The sequence below is a fragment of the Zonotrichia albicollis genome, chromosome 6 (genome assembly GCF_047830755.1).
Source record: "Zonotrichia albicollis isolate bZonAlb1 chromosome 6, bZonAlb1.hap1, whole genome shotgun sequence".
In the NCBI taxonomy this organism is placed as follows: domain Eukaryota; kingdom Metazoa; phylum Chordata; class Aves; order Passeriformes; family Passerellidae; genus Zonotrichia; species Zonotrichia albicollis.
The window spans coordinates 47,052,488-47,068,028 of record NC_133824.1 but is presented as its reverse complement, the minus strand read 5'-3'; the positions used below and the strand labels follow the sequence as shown (position 1 = coordinate 47,068,028).

Sequence of the window (15,541 nt, the reverse complement as noted above, 5' to 3'; positions counted from 1 at the left end):
ATCCCCGGGGCCACCAGCACACGGCGGGTGTGACTTCTGGTTTATTGATGCCAAAAAGCTCTGCCAGAGCCCGTGTCCCACCTGGGCTCTGGCCAGGATGGCAGCAGGACACCCAGCCTGGAGCAGGCTGGATTTTGGTATTGCTAGCACCCTGAGCACTGTGCTCTGCCTGGCCAGGCCGCCGTGGGGATGGGCTGGGCTGGGCTGTGCCGCTCGCTCCCGGGGCTCCGCACCCCGAGCCAGCAGCAGGACCCCCCTACTGGGCAGCGGGTGCTGGATCCAGGCTGGGCACAGGATACTGCAGGAAGTGCATCACCGCCCTCGCCACCTTCTCCGGGGCAATGTTGTAGACAGGGTGCGTGGCCTGCTGTGGGAGAGAGAGGGATGGAGGATGTTAATCACGGAGTCCTGGAATGGTTTGGGTGGGAAGGCACCTTAAGGATCATTTAGTCCAACACACTGTGCACAGGGAATCTCTACCACCCCAGGTTGCTCCAAGCCTGGTTCAACCTGGCCTTGGACACTTAAAGAAATGGGGCAGCCACAGCTTCTCTGGGCAGCCTGTGCCAAGGCCTCAGCAGCCTCACAGGGAAGCATTTCCCATCTAAAATTCCCTTTTTCCAGTTCGGAGCCATTCCCCCTTGTCCTATCACTCCAAGCCCTTGTCCAAAGCCTGACTCCAGCTCCCTTACTCTTTAGCCCTTCAAGCATCTCTAAGCTCTCCCTGAAGCCTCCTCTTCTCCAGGCTGAAGCCCAACTCTTCACTGCCATTGGATCTGCCTTTCTCAGTGCTGTGGAGCACTGGAAGCTCATCTCTGCCCTCCCCAGCAATGCCCAGCACTTACCAGGCAATTCTCAGGGATACCCAGGACCACCTCATTGTGGAGATCTCCACTTCCAAAGTGCTGTGCAATGGCCAACCCACTCAGGCAGTAGCAGGTGTGGTAGAAATCCCGGGATCTGCATGCAAAGAGACGCTGGGATGCTGAGGGGGCATCTGGGCATCCCTGGTGCCAGGCAGCCCTGTGTTTCCCCCCACACTCACTTTCCTGGCTTATCCAGCAGCCCGCCAGCTGGGCACTGGCAGCACAGGAGAATGTATTCCTGCAGTGCCAGCTGGTCGAACATCCAGTGTGCCATGCTCAGCGCTGGATCGCCTGGAAGGGAAACCCAGAGGAGAAACACCACAGAAGGTGTCAAATCCCTCCAGATGCCGTTCTGGGGACAGAGGAAGCCTGTGGCAACTCACCCCTGGCATGGAGTGCCCGATGGAGCAGGGGCAGGAGGCCGGCTTGCCAAAAGGAGTAGCACCCATCCACCAGCTTGTTGCAGCGGCCCTGGAATCCGCCCTCGAAGCGCATCTGCCGCCCGGTCACCCAGTGCTGCGGGGCGATGGGAGCCAGCGTGGGACCAAAGCTCCCCAGCAGGATGAGAGCCCCAGTATCCCGAGAGGGGTCACTCACCAGCAGGCTACGGAGGTTCAGCAGATGTTCCTGCTTGAGGATGACCAGCGCAGCCACGCCACAGAAAGTGTAGCCGCCATGCGCCTCCATGCCCGGCACGCCACCGATCCCACCCTCCCAGTTCTGGCACCTGTGGGAGCAGGGTCAGGGCGGCAGGGACACCGGGAATGTCATCTCCTGTCCCCACCTGTCCCCAGATCTCACCTGGCAATCCACTCGGCCGTCCCAGCGAAGAGTGCAGGTGTCAGGATGTTGGTCAGCGAGGCCACTGAGGCGGCGCAGTAGGCGCTCCTGCGGGAAAAGGGTGCCCAGAGATTCAGGAGATGGGTGCTTAGGGATGTGGCACTGGAACCCCAAAGTGGCACCAGCTCCCTAAAATTACACTGGCTCCCCCAAACAGCACAAAGTCCCTGATCCAGCACTGGCTCCCTGTGACAGCACCCTGCCATGGCAGTAGCTTGTGTCACTTGTCCCCTGCCACGGCACCAGCACCCCAAAATAGCATTGGCTCCCCAAAACTACACCTCCCCATGGCACTGGCTCCCCACCACTGTACCAGCTCCCCCGAACAGCACTGGTACTCCAGTGTGGCACCAGCCACTTCCCAAAACACCATCAGCTCCCCAAAACAAAACTGGGTCCACAAAACTGCACCCTGCCAGGGCACTGGCTCCTCAGAATGGCATTTGCTCCCCAAAAGTAGCACTGACTGCCCAAAACTGTACCCCAAATTAGCAGCGGCTCCCCACCATAGCACCAGCTCCCCAAAATCATACTGTCTCCCAAACATCACCAGCTCCCAGCACTGAATCCCCAGAATGGCACCAGCTCCCCACCACAGCATCTGCTTCCAGCACTGGCTCCCCAAAATGCCCAGGCCCTCCCACAAAAACAGCCTCCCCATGCAGCCCTCACCCACCTGACATCCACCTCTCCACCCACATGCATGAGGAAGGAGCCATCCGGCTGCTTCAGCGAGTACAGGTATTCCAAGAGCTTCTTCCTGCAGGAGCCAGGGGCTGTGAGAGGGGGGACACGCAGCCCAGCTCCCACCCAGCTCCTCCCAGCCCCGGACCTGTCGATGACGCCGAAGGCCTCCTCGGTGCCGATGATGCAGAGCGCGTTGACGGCGGCATAGGTGGGGGCAAGGTGGGGGTGCTGGCCAGGACCCCCCCCAAATCCACCCTGGGGGCTCTGGCAGCGCCTCAGGAATTGGCAGACACTGTGGGAAGGTGGGAAAGGGGCTCAGCGTCACCTGTGCGACCCCGCTGGGGCGATGCATCCCCTCCTGGCCTCGTGAATCCCCCCGAGGTCGAAGCCGGGGGTGTCACCCTCCCGTCTCCATCGTCACGAGGAAGCCGCCGGAAGAATGGGCGGCATTGACGGTGGCAGGGAGACAAAGCACTCCTTTGCTCTGGGGACAGCGGGAGGTGGCACCTCCGGAGTCACGCGGGTGGCCAGCAGCGACAGCGGCCACGGTGGTGTCCCCCCAGCTCTCCCCACTCACTCAGAGGCCACTGAATCGGGAATGGGCTCATCCAGCAGCTCCAGGCTGTGCAGGATCCAGTAGCAGAGCCAGGGGCGGCTGGCATCCAGACACTGCAGGGACAGAGGGGACAGTCAGGGAATGGCACCGGACACGGCAGGAGCAGGCAGGAGTGAGGAGACAGCCAGGAGAGCCCCCAGAGCATCGCTGGGATAAGCATGGGCACACAGGGAATGCTGTGTCCACCTTGGGGCTGGCAAACCCCCAGCAACAAACAGCCCTGGTGGCAGCCCCAGGGTGAGGAGAGCACCCCAGGCAGTGGCTCCAGGTGGCACATCCGGCATTCCCGGTACCTCATAGGCTTCAGTGAGCTGCCGGAGACCTCTCTTCAGGTAATGGAAGTGCTTCTCCCGCTGCAGGACGTACCTGGAATACAGAGAGGACAGGATGAGCAGGCAGGGTGGCCTGAAAAAGCAGGGGGACAGCGGCACGAGGGGCAGAATCCTCCTGCAGCACCCACTGGGGTCAATGGGTCTTTTGGGATGGGAGTTATTTATGGTTATTGGGAGCTCTGATACTCACTGTGAGGAGTGATGGTTTGTCTTGTAGGCATCATAGACCTCCTGCACGATGTCCTCCACCTTGGACTTGTCAGGAAAAATGGGAATAAAGACTATGGTGAGCTCTGGGAAGAAGCTTTGCACATCCCAAAGATGATCCCCACTGAGTCCCACAACTCCTACCCTATCCCAGGAGTTTATCTGATTCACAGCCCCATCTCACCCAGTAAAACCAAAGTAGGAATTCCCAGGAGCTTTGTGCCCCAAATTATACCAGAATCCAGCACCATTCCATGCTGCTTTACAAATCCAGCTTGAGTTTGGCTCAGCACAAGACTGTCATAGAAAACACTCTCCTCCCGCGCACGCTGGGATAACTGGGGACTTGGACACTCTAAGCCACGGTAATCCTCAAGGAAATACCCCGGGATCAGCCGCAGGAGTGAGCAGGGGCCACACGGGGACCTGCATTCATGGCACTGCGTCCTGCCAGGGCACAAGTGAGCAAGAAGAACTCCATGGATTGGGAAACCCGGAGTCACTTTTTACCCCGACAGAGCATACAGGGGAGCTGCCAGGGGCTGGGTCAGGACAGAGGGACAAAGGGGAGAGCCTGGCTGTCCCAGAACTCCTCATCCTCCCCCAGCTGCTGCTGGGGAACATGTCCCGCGGAAGCTGCCGTGGCTGGCGGGTGGCAGCACCGCCGGGCCCCCTAAAACACTGCTCACTGCTGGGCTGTTGTCACAGGGGGCGTGGGGACAGTAGTGTCGTGGGGCTACTGGGATCGGGATCATTCAATCCCATGGCACCCCTGAGTCCCGTCCCAGAGCAGCCAAAAGCCCTGCTCCAGGGCAGCCCGGCACCCCAAACCCCATTCCATGGCACCCCAAAGCCCTGCTCCAGGGCAGCCCGGCACCCCAAACCCCATTCCATGGCACCCCAAAGCCCAGCCCCACCACAGCCCGGCACCCCAAACCCCATTCCATGGCACCCCAAAGCCCTGCTCCAGGGCAGCCCGGCACCCCAAACCCCATTCCATGGCACCCCAAAGCCCTGCCTCACGGCAGCCCGGCACCCCAAACCCCATTCCATGGCACCCCAAAGCCCAGCTCCAGCACAGCCCGGCACCCCAAACCCCATTCCATGGCACCCCAAAGCCCAGCCTCACGGCAGCCCGGCACCCCAAACCTCATTCCATGGCATCCCAAAGCCCTGCCCCACGGCAGCCCGGCACCCTAACCCGACCTCCATGGCAGCCCAAAGCCCTGCCCCACCTGGCAGCCCACACCCCACGGCCCCGGCACCCCACGCCCCACAGCGCAGCCCCCCGGCACCTGCTCGGCGGAGGTGCAGGTCCGCAGCCCATCGTCCCGCAGCCGCCGCCGCCCGCCGGTGCCGGGGGCCGCTCCCGCCATGCTGCGGCCGCGGGGGCAGCGGGCGACGGCGGCCGGGAGGGGACGCGCGGCCGCGCTTCTGGCCACGCCCACCGCACACGGTCACGCCCTCTCCCCGTATGACCACGCCCCTTCTTTCTTGGGCACGCCCAGCCCCGGCGCGCGTGCGCAGAGGAGCCACTCCAGGGGCCGCTGCGTCATCGTGATGTGACGTCATTTATTGCATCATCATGGAACCCACGGGTTGGGTTGACAACAACCTTAAAACCCATCCAGGTCCACCCGGTACTGTGGACAGGGAGATCTTCCACTAGACCAGGTTGCTCCAAGCCTTGTCCAGCCTGGCCTTGGACACTTCCAGGGATTGGGCAGCCACAGCTTCTCTGGGAAATCCACTCCAGTGCCTCAGCACCCTCACTGTAGAGAGGGTGTAATATCCAATCTACACCTCCCATTTTCCACTTTGGAGACATTCCCCCTTGTCCTGTCATTGCATGGCCTCATCCCAAGTTCCTCTCCACCTCTCTTGGAGCCCCCGTAAGGAACTGGAAAGGGCTCTAACTCTCGCTTGAGCCTTCTGTTCTCCATGCCAAGCAATCCCAGCTCTCCCAGCCTGTTCTTAGCCCTTGGAGGATTTCTGTGGCCTCCTCTGGACATGCTCCAGCAGCTCCCTGTCCTTCCCATGACAAGGACCCCAGGGCTGGACACCGTGCTCCATGTCGGGTTTCACCTGAGCGGGACAGAGGAGGACAATGCCCCCTCACCTGTTGCCCATGCTGCCAGTGACACAGCCCAGGACATGGGTGGCTTTCCAGGGCTGCCAGCACACCTTGTCAGGTCATATCCAGCCTCTCATCCCCCCAGATTCCTCTCATCTGGGCTGCTCTCCATCCCATCACCTGCATCCTGCACTTCTCTCGGGAATCGTCCTGACCCATGTGCCAGCCCTGTCCTTGGCCTTGTTTACCCTCACAAGTTCCCACGGGAACCTTGTCCCTGGACAACCCACCCTTGTCCAGGTCCTGCTGGGTGCCATCCCATCCTTCCTAAGTGTCAGCAGCTCCTCTGGTGCAGCTCTGTGTCACCGCAGTGTCCCCTGCTGCACCCCTTTGTCCCATTCCCTGTCGAAGGAAGGGGACCAGGACACCAGTTGGTTCATCACAGGCCCTTCAGGTCCGGTCCAGTCCCGGTCCCTCAGGTCTTTCTGGTCCAGTTTATTGAAGAAAGTATCAGACACTTATACAGCAAATAATAAGCTTATGAATATTCTGTAAGCCAAGCAATCTATTGGTTGAACTATAGCATTAACTCATCCTCATTCCTTAGGGGTTTCATCTCTCTTTTCTCATGTCTCTTTCACTGTTTGTTACTATACCACAGCTAGGCCCAAGGACACTGCTATCTGTGCAGGTGCAGGACTTGGAATTAGCCGCAGTTTTGTACTTTTCCATTTTCTAGCAGCTAAATTCCCAACAGTTCCCGATGCCCCCAGAGCAATCCCGGGTACATCCCCGCTGTTGCCCCTGCTACATCCCCCGTCCCCCATCTCCGGTTTTCCAGAGCATCCCCTACAAATCCTACGGTGCATTCCTGGCTCCAGAGCATCCCCTACAAATCCTACGGTGCATTCCTGGCTCCATCCCCCCGTTCTCCCCAGCTCTCCTCCCAGTCCATCCCCCGCGTCGCCGCCCAATTCCCCACAGCATCTCCCGGTGCATCCCCGGTGTTCCCTGCCCGCTCCCCGGTGCATCCCCGGTGTCGCCCCCCTCGTTTCCCCTCCCGGTGCCCCCTCCCGCCGCCGCCGCCGCCGCCCCCGCCCCGCCCCGCCCCGGTGCATCCCCCGGTGCCAGCCCGGCCCGGCGCGGCGGCGGCGCAGCTCGCGGCCCCGGAGCGGCCCCGGTGCGGCGGCGGCGGCGGCCCGGGCCCGCCATGGCCAAGCAGTACGACGTGCTGTTCCGGTTGCTGCTGCTCGGGGACTCGGGCGTGGGCAAGACCTGCCTGCTCTGCCGGTTCACCGACAACCAGTTCCACCCCGCCCACATCTCCACCATCGGTACCGGCACCGGCAGCGCACGGCGGCCGCGGCGGCGGGAGCGGGGAAACGGGGAACCGGGAGCATCGGGGAAGCGGGAGCAGTGGGGAGGCGCAGCACCGGGGAAACGGGAACATCGGGGAACCGGGCAACCGGGAAGACTGGGAGCCGCAGCACCGTGGAAACGGGAAGCCAGAGAACAGGGAGCACCGGGGAAACGGGGAGCCGCGGCACCGGGGAAACGTGAAACCGGGAGCATCAAGGAATCGGGAGCAATGGGGAGGCGCAGCACCGGGTAAACGGGAGCACTGGGAGCCGCGTTACCGGGGAAAAGGGAAACCGGGGAACTGGGGAGCCGTGGGGACCAGGAAACCGTGAGTACTGGGGAGCCGCAGCACCGGGGAAACGGGAAAATGGGCAACCGGGGAGCGGGAAAACCGTGGGAACTGGAGAACCGGGAGGCGCAGCAACCGAGAAACGGGAACCCAGGGAACAGGAAAACCGTGGGCATCGGGGAACCGGGACTGCCGAGGAACTGCCGGGAAACCACAGGCTCGAGGAAACGGGAAACCAGGGCACTAGGGAGTCTTGGGAGCCGGGGCACCGGGGACTGGTGGGCATAGGAAAACCGGGGGCACGGGGAAAGGGTTAACCATGGGCACTGGAGAGCTGCAACACTAGGAACATGGGGAGACAGGTAACCGGAGAGCGGGAAAACCAGGCACCTGGGAGAGGGAAAACTGTGGGCACCGGGGAACCGGGAGCATCGGGAGTCGCAGCACCGGGTAACCGGGAAGCAATGGGCATCAGGAAACAGTAAAACTGTGGGCATCCACAAGCCGGGACCACCGGGAAGCTGCAGCATAGGGAAACTGGGAAACCGGGGGCTCTGGAGTGCCGCGGCTCCAGGGAACCGGGAGCATCAGGGAGCCAGGAAATCCTGGATTTGGGAGGACAGGGAGGACCAGGCACCTCTGGCACAGGGGAACTGGGAGCAGCATGCAGCCGGGAACTGAGAGCATTGGGCAGCCACAGCACCGAGAAGCTGTAGCACTGGGGAACTGGGAGAACTGGACAGCCACAGTGCCAGGGAACTGGGAGCACTGGGATCAGCACCGGGCACCGGGGCCTCCTGCAAGGCCAGGCACTGGGTGTGGGGACCAGCACCAGGCCACAGTGGGGCGTGGGGTGGGTCAGGAGGGGTGAGGGAACCACAGACCCCAGTGACAGCATCTCCTGGAAAGGGAAACACCAGGACACCACACCCCATTCCAATCCCAGGTGTCGACTTCAAGATGAAGACCATCGAGGTGGATGGGATCAAGGTGCGGATACAGATCTGGTGAGTGGCAGCACTGGATCCCGGGGGCAAGAGGGAAGAAATTTTGGGGGGTCTGAGTCCTGCTCCCCCCACCCAAGGTAAGGGCTGAGCCCTGCCAAACTCAAGCCATGATGATGGCACTGACCCGCTGTCCCTGGGCAGGGACACAGCCGGCCAGGAGCGGTACCAGACCATCACCAAGCAGTACTACCGGAGGGCTCAGGTATGGGGGCTCCCTGTCCTGGTACACAGGAGAGGGGAAACTGAGGCACAGTTTTAGGGTGTCAACAGCTGCCCCCCACCCCCTGCAGGGCATTTTCTTGGTGTACGACATCAGCAGCGAGCGCTCCTACCAGCACATCGTGAAGTGGGCCAGCGATGTGGATGAGGTGGGGGTTCACGAGGGGAGGTCTGGGGGTTCCCCAGCCGTGTGTTGGGGGGTCCTTACACGGTTCCCCCGCCCAGTATGCACCCGAGGGCGTCCAGAAAATCCTCATCGGGAACAAGGCGGACGAGGAGCACAAGAGGCAAGTGCCCAAAGAGCAAGGGTTGCAGGTGAGCGGGGGCTGCTGTGTGCCCCCCCCAGGGGGCAGGACCCCTCCTGCACCCCCAGCATGGCCAGCCTCTCCCTGAGCCCCCCCTGCACTCGGGACCCCAACAGCCCTCCTGCAGCCCTACCTCTATCTGGGACCCCCAAGCCTCCCCAGTCCCACCATGACCAGGGACCCCCTCCTCTTGCAGTCTGTACCCAGGCACCGCAAAAACAGTTCCCCCAGTGTCTGGGAACCCTCTTCCCCTCCATCTCTGCAGTGCTTGTGCACCCCCAAGGCTCCCTAAGGCTCCCTCTTCCCCACCTGCAAAATGTTCAGAGACCCCTAAGCTCTCCCTGCACCTCCATCACGGTCTCCTGTACCCCTGAAGCACACAGTGACCTCCTTGGTGTCCCTCTTGGGACCTCTTGACCCCCAAAGCACCCAGTGGGGACCATGGCCAGACCCTCCAAAAGCCCCCCCTGCATTCCACATGGACCCAACAGCCTTCCTGCAGCCCTACCCATATCCAGAGACCCCCCCCACCCCCGCCAAGCATCCCTACCTGTATCCAGTGACCCCTCATGCTCCTGCAGTTTGAACCCAAGGACCACTGACCTCTCCCTGCAGCTCCAGAGCATCCAGGAAACCCCCTTACTGCTCAGTGCTACCCCAGGGTGTCCAACAACCCCCAATTCCTCCCAGTATCCCTTCCAGAGACCTCTGAACCCCAAAGCATCCAGTACCCCTCCCAGGGCCCCCTGCGCCCACCACCCAACCCAGGTGTGCCCCTATGCCAGCCCCCCCAGAGCTCTCCTGTCTGTCCGTGCCCGGCTGTTCACATTCCAGAGAGGGGGGCAGGGGTATTGAATCCTCCCTCCTCCCAAATCATGCTACCCTCCCTCCCTGCCAAACCCCTGGTGCTGCAGCTGGCCAGAGAATACGGGATGGACTTCTACGAGACCAGTGCCTGCAGCAACCTCAACATCAAGGAGGTATGAGGGGACTGGGGGGTTCTGAGGGGGCTGGGGCTGGTCTGGGGGCCTGGAGAGGTCAGGGGATACTGGAGGGGTCCCCCAGGTTCACCCCACCCCTCTCCCACAGTCCTTCACACGGCTGACGGAGCTGGTGCTGCAGGCGCACCGCAAGGAGCTGGACGAGCTGCGGGGGCTGCCCCGCGCCCCCACCCTGGCCCAGCTGGAGGAGGATGAGCAGCAGCCCCTGGGGAGTGAGGACACCCCCAAAACCTGCTGGTGTTGAAGGCTGAGACCCCCCGACCCCTCCTCCCCAGACTGTGTCAGGGGGCACGGTAGGGGCAGGATTGAGGCAGCCCCCACAGAGTGGGGAGTGACACGGGACACCCCCAGGGACAGGGAATGTGGCAAGGGGGCTCCCCATCCTGGCACCTGTGCCCTCCTCGGCTCACGGGTAGGGTGGGGGCTGTCCAGGCACTGTGTGCCCACCCTGTGCCACCCCGTGCCCGTGGGACCCCCGGTTTTACACAGTGGTTTGCAGAATAAAGGTGATGCTGGAGGGGTTGGTGGTCTGTGTGCTCCAGGGGGGCTGTGGGCATGAAGCCATGGCAGCAGGCACAGCCTGGGCATGGACACTCGAGCGGTGATCAATAATTGAGGGTGATCTGGGGCTGCCAGCATGGTGTCCCCTTTCCAGGCTGGGCACGGGGACATGGGGCATGATGCCCATGCCCACCACCACGGCCTGCCAGGCTACCAGCTCAGCCCCACCTGAGGGAACAGGGTGGGAAAACTTGGTGGCGGCACTGGGATGAGCCAGCAGTGGGATAGTGGTGGGCTGGGGTGGGTGGTTACTGGGATGATGGTGGGCACTAAGACAGTGGAACCTACTGGGATCTATGTGGACACCAGGATGCTGCCAGGCACTGGGATGGGCACCACAGGACAATGGTAGGCACCACAGGAGATAGGCCCAAGGGTGGAGTCAGTACTGGGACCAGTGGGCCCCAGGACCGGTGGGCACTGGGATGGGCAGCACAGGAGGCCCCAGAGGTGATGCCATGGCAGCACCAGGCAAGGAGGAGTACTGGGACACTTGTCCCCTCCTCCTCCGCCCCACAGAGCCCCAGCTCCCAGATTCCTGTTATTCCCTGGCTCCCGTTATTCCCCAACTCTCACCGTCATTCCCAACCCTCGGGAACATGCCGTGCCAGGCTGGGAGCATCCCACATCCCGCAGGCAGCAGGATGAGCAGCCGCAGCGCGCCGTGCCATGAATTATTGAGGCAGGTAGAGCATCGCCTTGGCCCCGTGCCACCTTCCTCCTTCCACGGGTGGGACGGGCAGCTCAGGTTTCTCCTGAGCCGCGGCGGGGCCTGGAGACCTTTGGACCATGACGTGAGCACCGGGAAGCCCTTAAGAGGCGGCGCAGGGCACGGGGCACAAGCAGCCGCACGCCTGCAGCCATGACCGTCCCCATCGCCAAGTCCTTCTATGACCTGAGCGCCACCTCCTTGCAGGGGGAAAAAGTGGATTTTGGCATTTTCCGGGGCCGCGTGGTCCTGATCGAGAACGTGGCTTCGCTCTGAGGCACCACGGTGCGGGATTACACCCAGCTCAACCAGCTCCAAGCCCGCTACCCCCGGCGGCTGGTCGTGCTGGGCTTCCCCTGTAACCAGTTTGGATACCAGGTAAGTCCTATGGGCCACAAGGCAGGGGGTGAGGAGCTGGGAAACACAGGGCTCTGGATTTCTCCTTCCCCGCCACAGGAAAACGGCACCAACGAGGAAATCCTCAACACCCTGAAGCACGTGCGGCCGGGGGGCGGCTTCGAGCCCAACTTCACCCTGTTCCAGAAGTGCCAGGTGAACGGGAGAGACACCCATCCCGTGTTCGCCTACCTCAAGGCTCACCTGCCCGCACCGGTCGACGAGCCTGCACACCTGATGGCCGAGCCCCGCTTTGTCGTCTGGAGCCCCGTGCACCGCTCCGATATCTCCTGGAATTTTGAGAAGTTCCTGGTGGGGCCTGAGGGGGAACCGTTCCGGCGCTACAGCCCCCGTATGCCCACGGCCCAACTGGAGCCCGACATCCAGCGTCTCCTCAAGCTGGCCAAGTAATCCTAGCTCCAGTGTGATCCTGGCTCTGGTGTGATCCTGGCTCCGGTGTCACCCCGGGGTGGCCCCAGCTCTCTGCAGAATGACAGCCCCCTCTGAAACCTCCATGGGGAGGGGGCTTGATGGGGGCAGAGGGTTGGAGCTACCGGGGCGGCGTGGGCTGGTGGCAATAAATGAGCCGCAGGGAGTGTGCCTGGATCCACGTGGTTTTTGGGAGTGTAAATGGATCCATGAGGTTTTTGGGAACATGTGGTTTTTAGGGGCTCTTGGCGGGAACAGGAAGGAGGACACAGCCCTGAAAGGCCAAATCCAGGAAATGGAGGCTCAGGGATAGGTGGGTGCCAGGGAGGCTGCACCCAGTTCCCCATGGGTGTTGCTGGGGCCGGGTGCCAAGAGGAACATTTCATCCACCCCAGGGCAGTGATTTCCCACACCCAGCTCCTTCCCGCCCGCAGGAATAGGGAATTCCCAGCAGGGCAGGGCCAGGTTCCAAACCCCAGGGCAGGGTGAAGTGACCCCACACCAACTCTGTGGGAAGGGAAAATTATCCAAGTCCTTTCTCTGCAGGGTTTACAAGAGCACTGGAGAGGGCTGGGAGGGGCCAAGGAAGAATTCCACAGGCTCCTGGGATGGAAAAAGTCTCTTGCATCAGCCCCCAGCACCCTTCACCAACTACAGGGGGTGAAGCCCACTCCCAAAATACTCCTGCCTGTGCCACCGAGCTGTCACACATCACATTTATTATCCCACATAGGAGGGCTCCTGAGGTGGGATGGGGTGGGAAACCCTTTGGATCCTGTTTTGGGGACCCCTTCATGTCTTCAGCACACAGGAGCTTGGACTGTGGCACTGCATCCCATCCTTGCAGTCAGGGTCAGAGCCAAAAGGCCCAGAAACATGGGAGCATCCGGTGTTGGGTGTTCGCTGCATCCAGGCTGGAAGTTTGGAGGGGCAAATCATGTCAGGGACTGTGTGGTCCCCATAAATACAGTGCCAGGGATCCAGGGATCTCCCAAAGCTCCTGGAAGCTCATCCTGGGATACACATGGGGATCAGAACAGCGGGGTCATCTGGCGAGGGTCATCAGGCAGGATGCTGATGGAATCCTCAGCACGGCCACAGAGCAGGCACAGCATGGTGTATTCCTGGGGGAACGAAAAGGAGGGGCTGGAAAAAGGGGGGCTGCCACAGCCCTGCTCCCCCACAGGGAAACTCGAGCCAGGTCTGGTACCCGATCCCCGATTGCAATCAGAGCCAGGGGATCTCGTTTCCAGCCCCACTGGCTCCCCTGAGCCCTTTTTTCCAGCCCTTTGCTGCATAGGAGATGTGCCAGGAATGAAGAATGGGGGTCACAGCCCCCTCCCATCACCCACATTCCCATGCCAGGTGAGCTGGGCTTCCTCCACATGGCACAGACTAGTGCTGGGGGGTCTCCAGGTACCCCTGAACACAGGGATGGGGCTCTGAATCCTTCAAGGCTCTGTCCCAGGGAAGGTGGGAATCAGCCCATGGAAGGGTGAGTCTGGAATTCCAGAGAAAGAGTTGGGAAGGGTTTTTGGGGGACAAGAAACAAACCTGGTAGTCATCCACCACGCTGAAGGTGTACTCATGGCGTGCAATCAAGTGGTGGCAGTTCTTGCACAGGTCTGTGGGGCAGGGGACAGTGGGGTGAGAGGACATGGACACTGTCCCTGGGGTATCCCCCCACTCCCAATCTCTTGTGACAAGCCCCAATCCTCCATGCTTGCCCTCGTTCCCAGGGCACAGACGTCCCAGTCCTTACAGCATCAAGCCCCCAAAATTCCCCCCACAGCAACTCACCCCCCATTAATGACCATCAGCAGCTCCCTGACACTCCCTCTAAAACCTGAGACCTCCTCCCTGGGCATCCACCATTCCCACCCTCAGGGACCCCCCCCCCAAATATCGGGGCCCCAAATTTTCCCTATTAAACTAATCCTCCCTTAGGCCTCTCCCTCCTTTGACCTCTGAGTCCCCCACCCCATCACGCCCCAGCCCTCAAGAGCCCCCACGCCCCAGGAGTCCTTCCCAGCCCTCAAGACCCCCCAGAATCCAAATTCTGCCCCCAGGCCTCAACCTTCAAGGTCTCCACCTGTGCCTCCCAGCCTTCAAGACCCCCAGATCCCAAGGGTCCCTCCAGCCCTCTCTAACCCTCAAGATCACCCAAGCTCCAGACTCCAAAGCTGCCCCAGAGCCTGCAGCACCCCTCAAGACCTTCAAGACCCAAGGTCTCCCCCAATACTCTCAACACCCCCAGACCCCCGACCTCTCACAGCCCTCAAGACCCCCAACTTTCAGCGAACCCTAAGCCCCAGGAATGGCTCAGGGATCCCCCAAATATCGCCCTCAAGAGTCCCAAATCCCAAAGGTCCCCTCAGGGACCCCAAGCCTCCCTCAAGAACCCCAAAAGCTGCCCCACCCCCTCAAGGCCCCCCGGGCCCGCACCCCCCCCGGTGCCCCCCACCGCACGGTCATAGGTGACGATCTCCTCCCCGTCCTGCAGGCCCTCGGCCCGGTTGCTGACCAGCACGAAGTCCCGGCGGCCGCACTGCGCGCACCCCACGAAGTTCAGGAGGAAAGATCCGCCCTCCAGGCAGGTGGTGCCCTAGGGCGGGAGCACAGCCTAGGACCGGGACCGGGACCAGGACTGGTACCGGAGCCGGTGTCGGTGCCGGGGCCCCCCTCGCCCGCCCTCACCCGCTCGGGGTACTCGGTGCCCACACAGCCGCCGCACATCTCGCACCGCCCTGCCCTGCAAATGTCGCGAGACCTGCGCCGAGGGGCGGGGCTCAGCGACGGGGCCGAGGCCGAGGCGCTGGGTGTGGGCGTGGTCTGAAGCGCAATGGGCGTGGTCTGGTGAAATGGGCGTGGTCTAAGGGGCCGTGGGGCTGCTTGGGGCAACCGGGAATAACTGGGGGGGTCGGGGCTGGGATAGTCGGGCACTCAGGGCTAGTGGGGGACACCTGGAGCTACCTGTGTGCACCCAAGGCTGGTGGGGGATACCTAGAGAGACCTGGGGAGCACCCGGGGCTAGCGAAGGGCATCTAGGGCTAGCTGGGTGCTGCCTGGGATTAGCTGGGAGCTATCCAGCGCGAGTGGGAGACCCCGAGAAGTACCTGGGGGGCATCCATGGCTAGTGAGAGACACTCAGGACTAGCTGGGGGACATTCAGGGCCAACTGTGGGGTGTTGGAAATTGGCTGGGGGCCACTCTGGATTAGTGGGAAACACCCAGGGCCAGGTGCGGGGTGCCTGTGACTAGCTGGGGGGCATCCGGGGATAGTGGGGGACACCCAGGGCTGATTGTAGGGCGGCTTGGGCTAGCTGGGGGTCATCCAGGGCTAGCTGGGCACTGCCTGCGTTAGATGGAGGGCACCACCGACTAGCTGGGGGACATCCAGGGCGGCTGGGGGCGACCCAGGACAAATTAGGGGGTGCCTGGGAGGAGCTGGAGGACACAGAGATCCAACTAGGGGGTGCCTGGGACGAGTTGGGGAACTCACAGGGCTGCTGGAGGACACCTAGGGCTAGCTGAGGGGTGCCTGGGACTAGCTGGGGGGCATCCAGAGCCAGCGGGGGACACGTGGGCTGGCCGCAGGGGATGGCCGGGGACCCCCGCCGCTGTCGGCGGGGCGCTGCGCCTCT

At 62.1% G+C, this 15,541-nt stretch overlaps 4 protein-coding genes across 5 annotated transcripts; 2 read left to right on the top strand and 2 right to left on the bottom strand.

Annotated features, from left to right (window-relative positions):
* Window positions 1-23: 23 nt before the first annotated feature.
* On the bottom strand, window positions 24-5,028 carry FNTB (farnesyltransferase, CAAX box, subunit beta). The gene is made up of 12 exons (XM_074543483.1): window positions 4,844-5,028; window positions 3,532-3,596; window positions 3,303-3,375; window positions 2,971-3,062; window positions 2,539-2,685; window positions 2,383-2,466; window positions 1,668-1,754; window positions 1,464-1,593; window positions 1,250-1,382; window positions 1,046-1,157; window positions 846-960; window positions 24-367 (listed from the first exon to the last, which is right to left on the bottom strand). The coding sequence occupies exons 1-12, from the start codon at window positions 4,922-4,924 to the stop codon at window positions 257-259; spliced, it is 1,230 nt and encodes a 409-aa protein (XP_074399584.1). The 5' UTR covers window positions 4,925-5,028; the 3' UTR covers window positions 24-256.
* A 1,542-nt stretch (window positions 5,029-6,570) lies between these two features.
* RAB15 (RAB15, member RAS oncogene family) lies at window positions 6,571-10,319 on the top strand. 2 transcript variants are annotated; one of them, XM_074543484.1, is made up of 7 exons: window positions 6,571-6,956; window positions 8,217-8,277; window positions 8,419-8,479; window positions 8,568-8,645; window positions 8,722-8,811; window positions 9,716-9,781; window positions 9,891-10,319. In XM_074543484.1, exons 1-7 carry the CDS (start codon window positions 6,833-6,835, stop codon window positions 10,044-10,046), a joined length of 636 nt encoding a protein of 211 aa, XP_074399585.1. In that variant the 5' UTR covers window positions 6,571-6,832; the 3' UTR covers window positions 10,047-10,319. The 2 variants fall into 2 exon arrangements, with proteins under 2 accessions (XP_074399585.1, XP_074399586.1); XM_074543485.1 differs by lacking the exon at window positions 6,571-6,956 and adding an exon at window positions 7,010-7,230.
* Window positions 10,320-10,915: 596 nt separating this feature from the next.
* GPX2 (glutathione peroxidase 2) lies at window positions 10,916-12,074 on the top strand. The gene is made up of 3 exons (XM_014274169.3): window positions 10,916-11,049; window positions 11,280-11,450; window positions 11,529-12,074. The coding sequence occupies exons 1-3, from the start codon at window positions 10,963-10,965 to the stop codon at window positions 11,877-11,879; spliced, it is 609 nt and encodes a 202-aa protein (XP_014129644.3). The 5' UTR covers window positions 10,916-10,962; the 3' UTR covers window positions 11,880-12,074.
* A 525-nt stretch (window positions 12,075-12,599) lies between these two features.
* CHURC1 (churchill domain containing 1) lies at window positions 12,600-14,737 on the bottom strand. The gene is made up of 4 exons (XM_074543498.1): window positions 14,595-14,737; window positions 14,367-14,502; window positions 13,452-13,522; window positions 12,600-13,021 (listed from the first exon to the last, which is right to left on the bottom strand). Exons 1-4 carry the CDS (start codon window positions 14,631-14,633, stop codon window positions 12,929-12,931), a joined length of 339 nt encoding a protein of 112 aa, XP_074399599.1. The 5' UTR covers window positions 14,634-14,737; the 3' UTR covers window positions 12,600-12,928.
* Window positions 14,738-15,541: the final 804 nt, after the last annotated feature.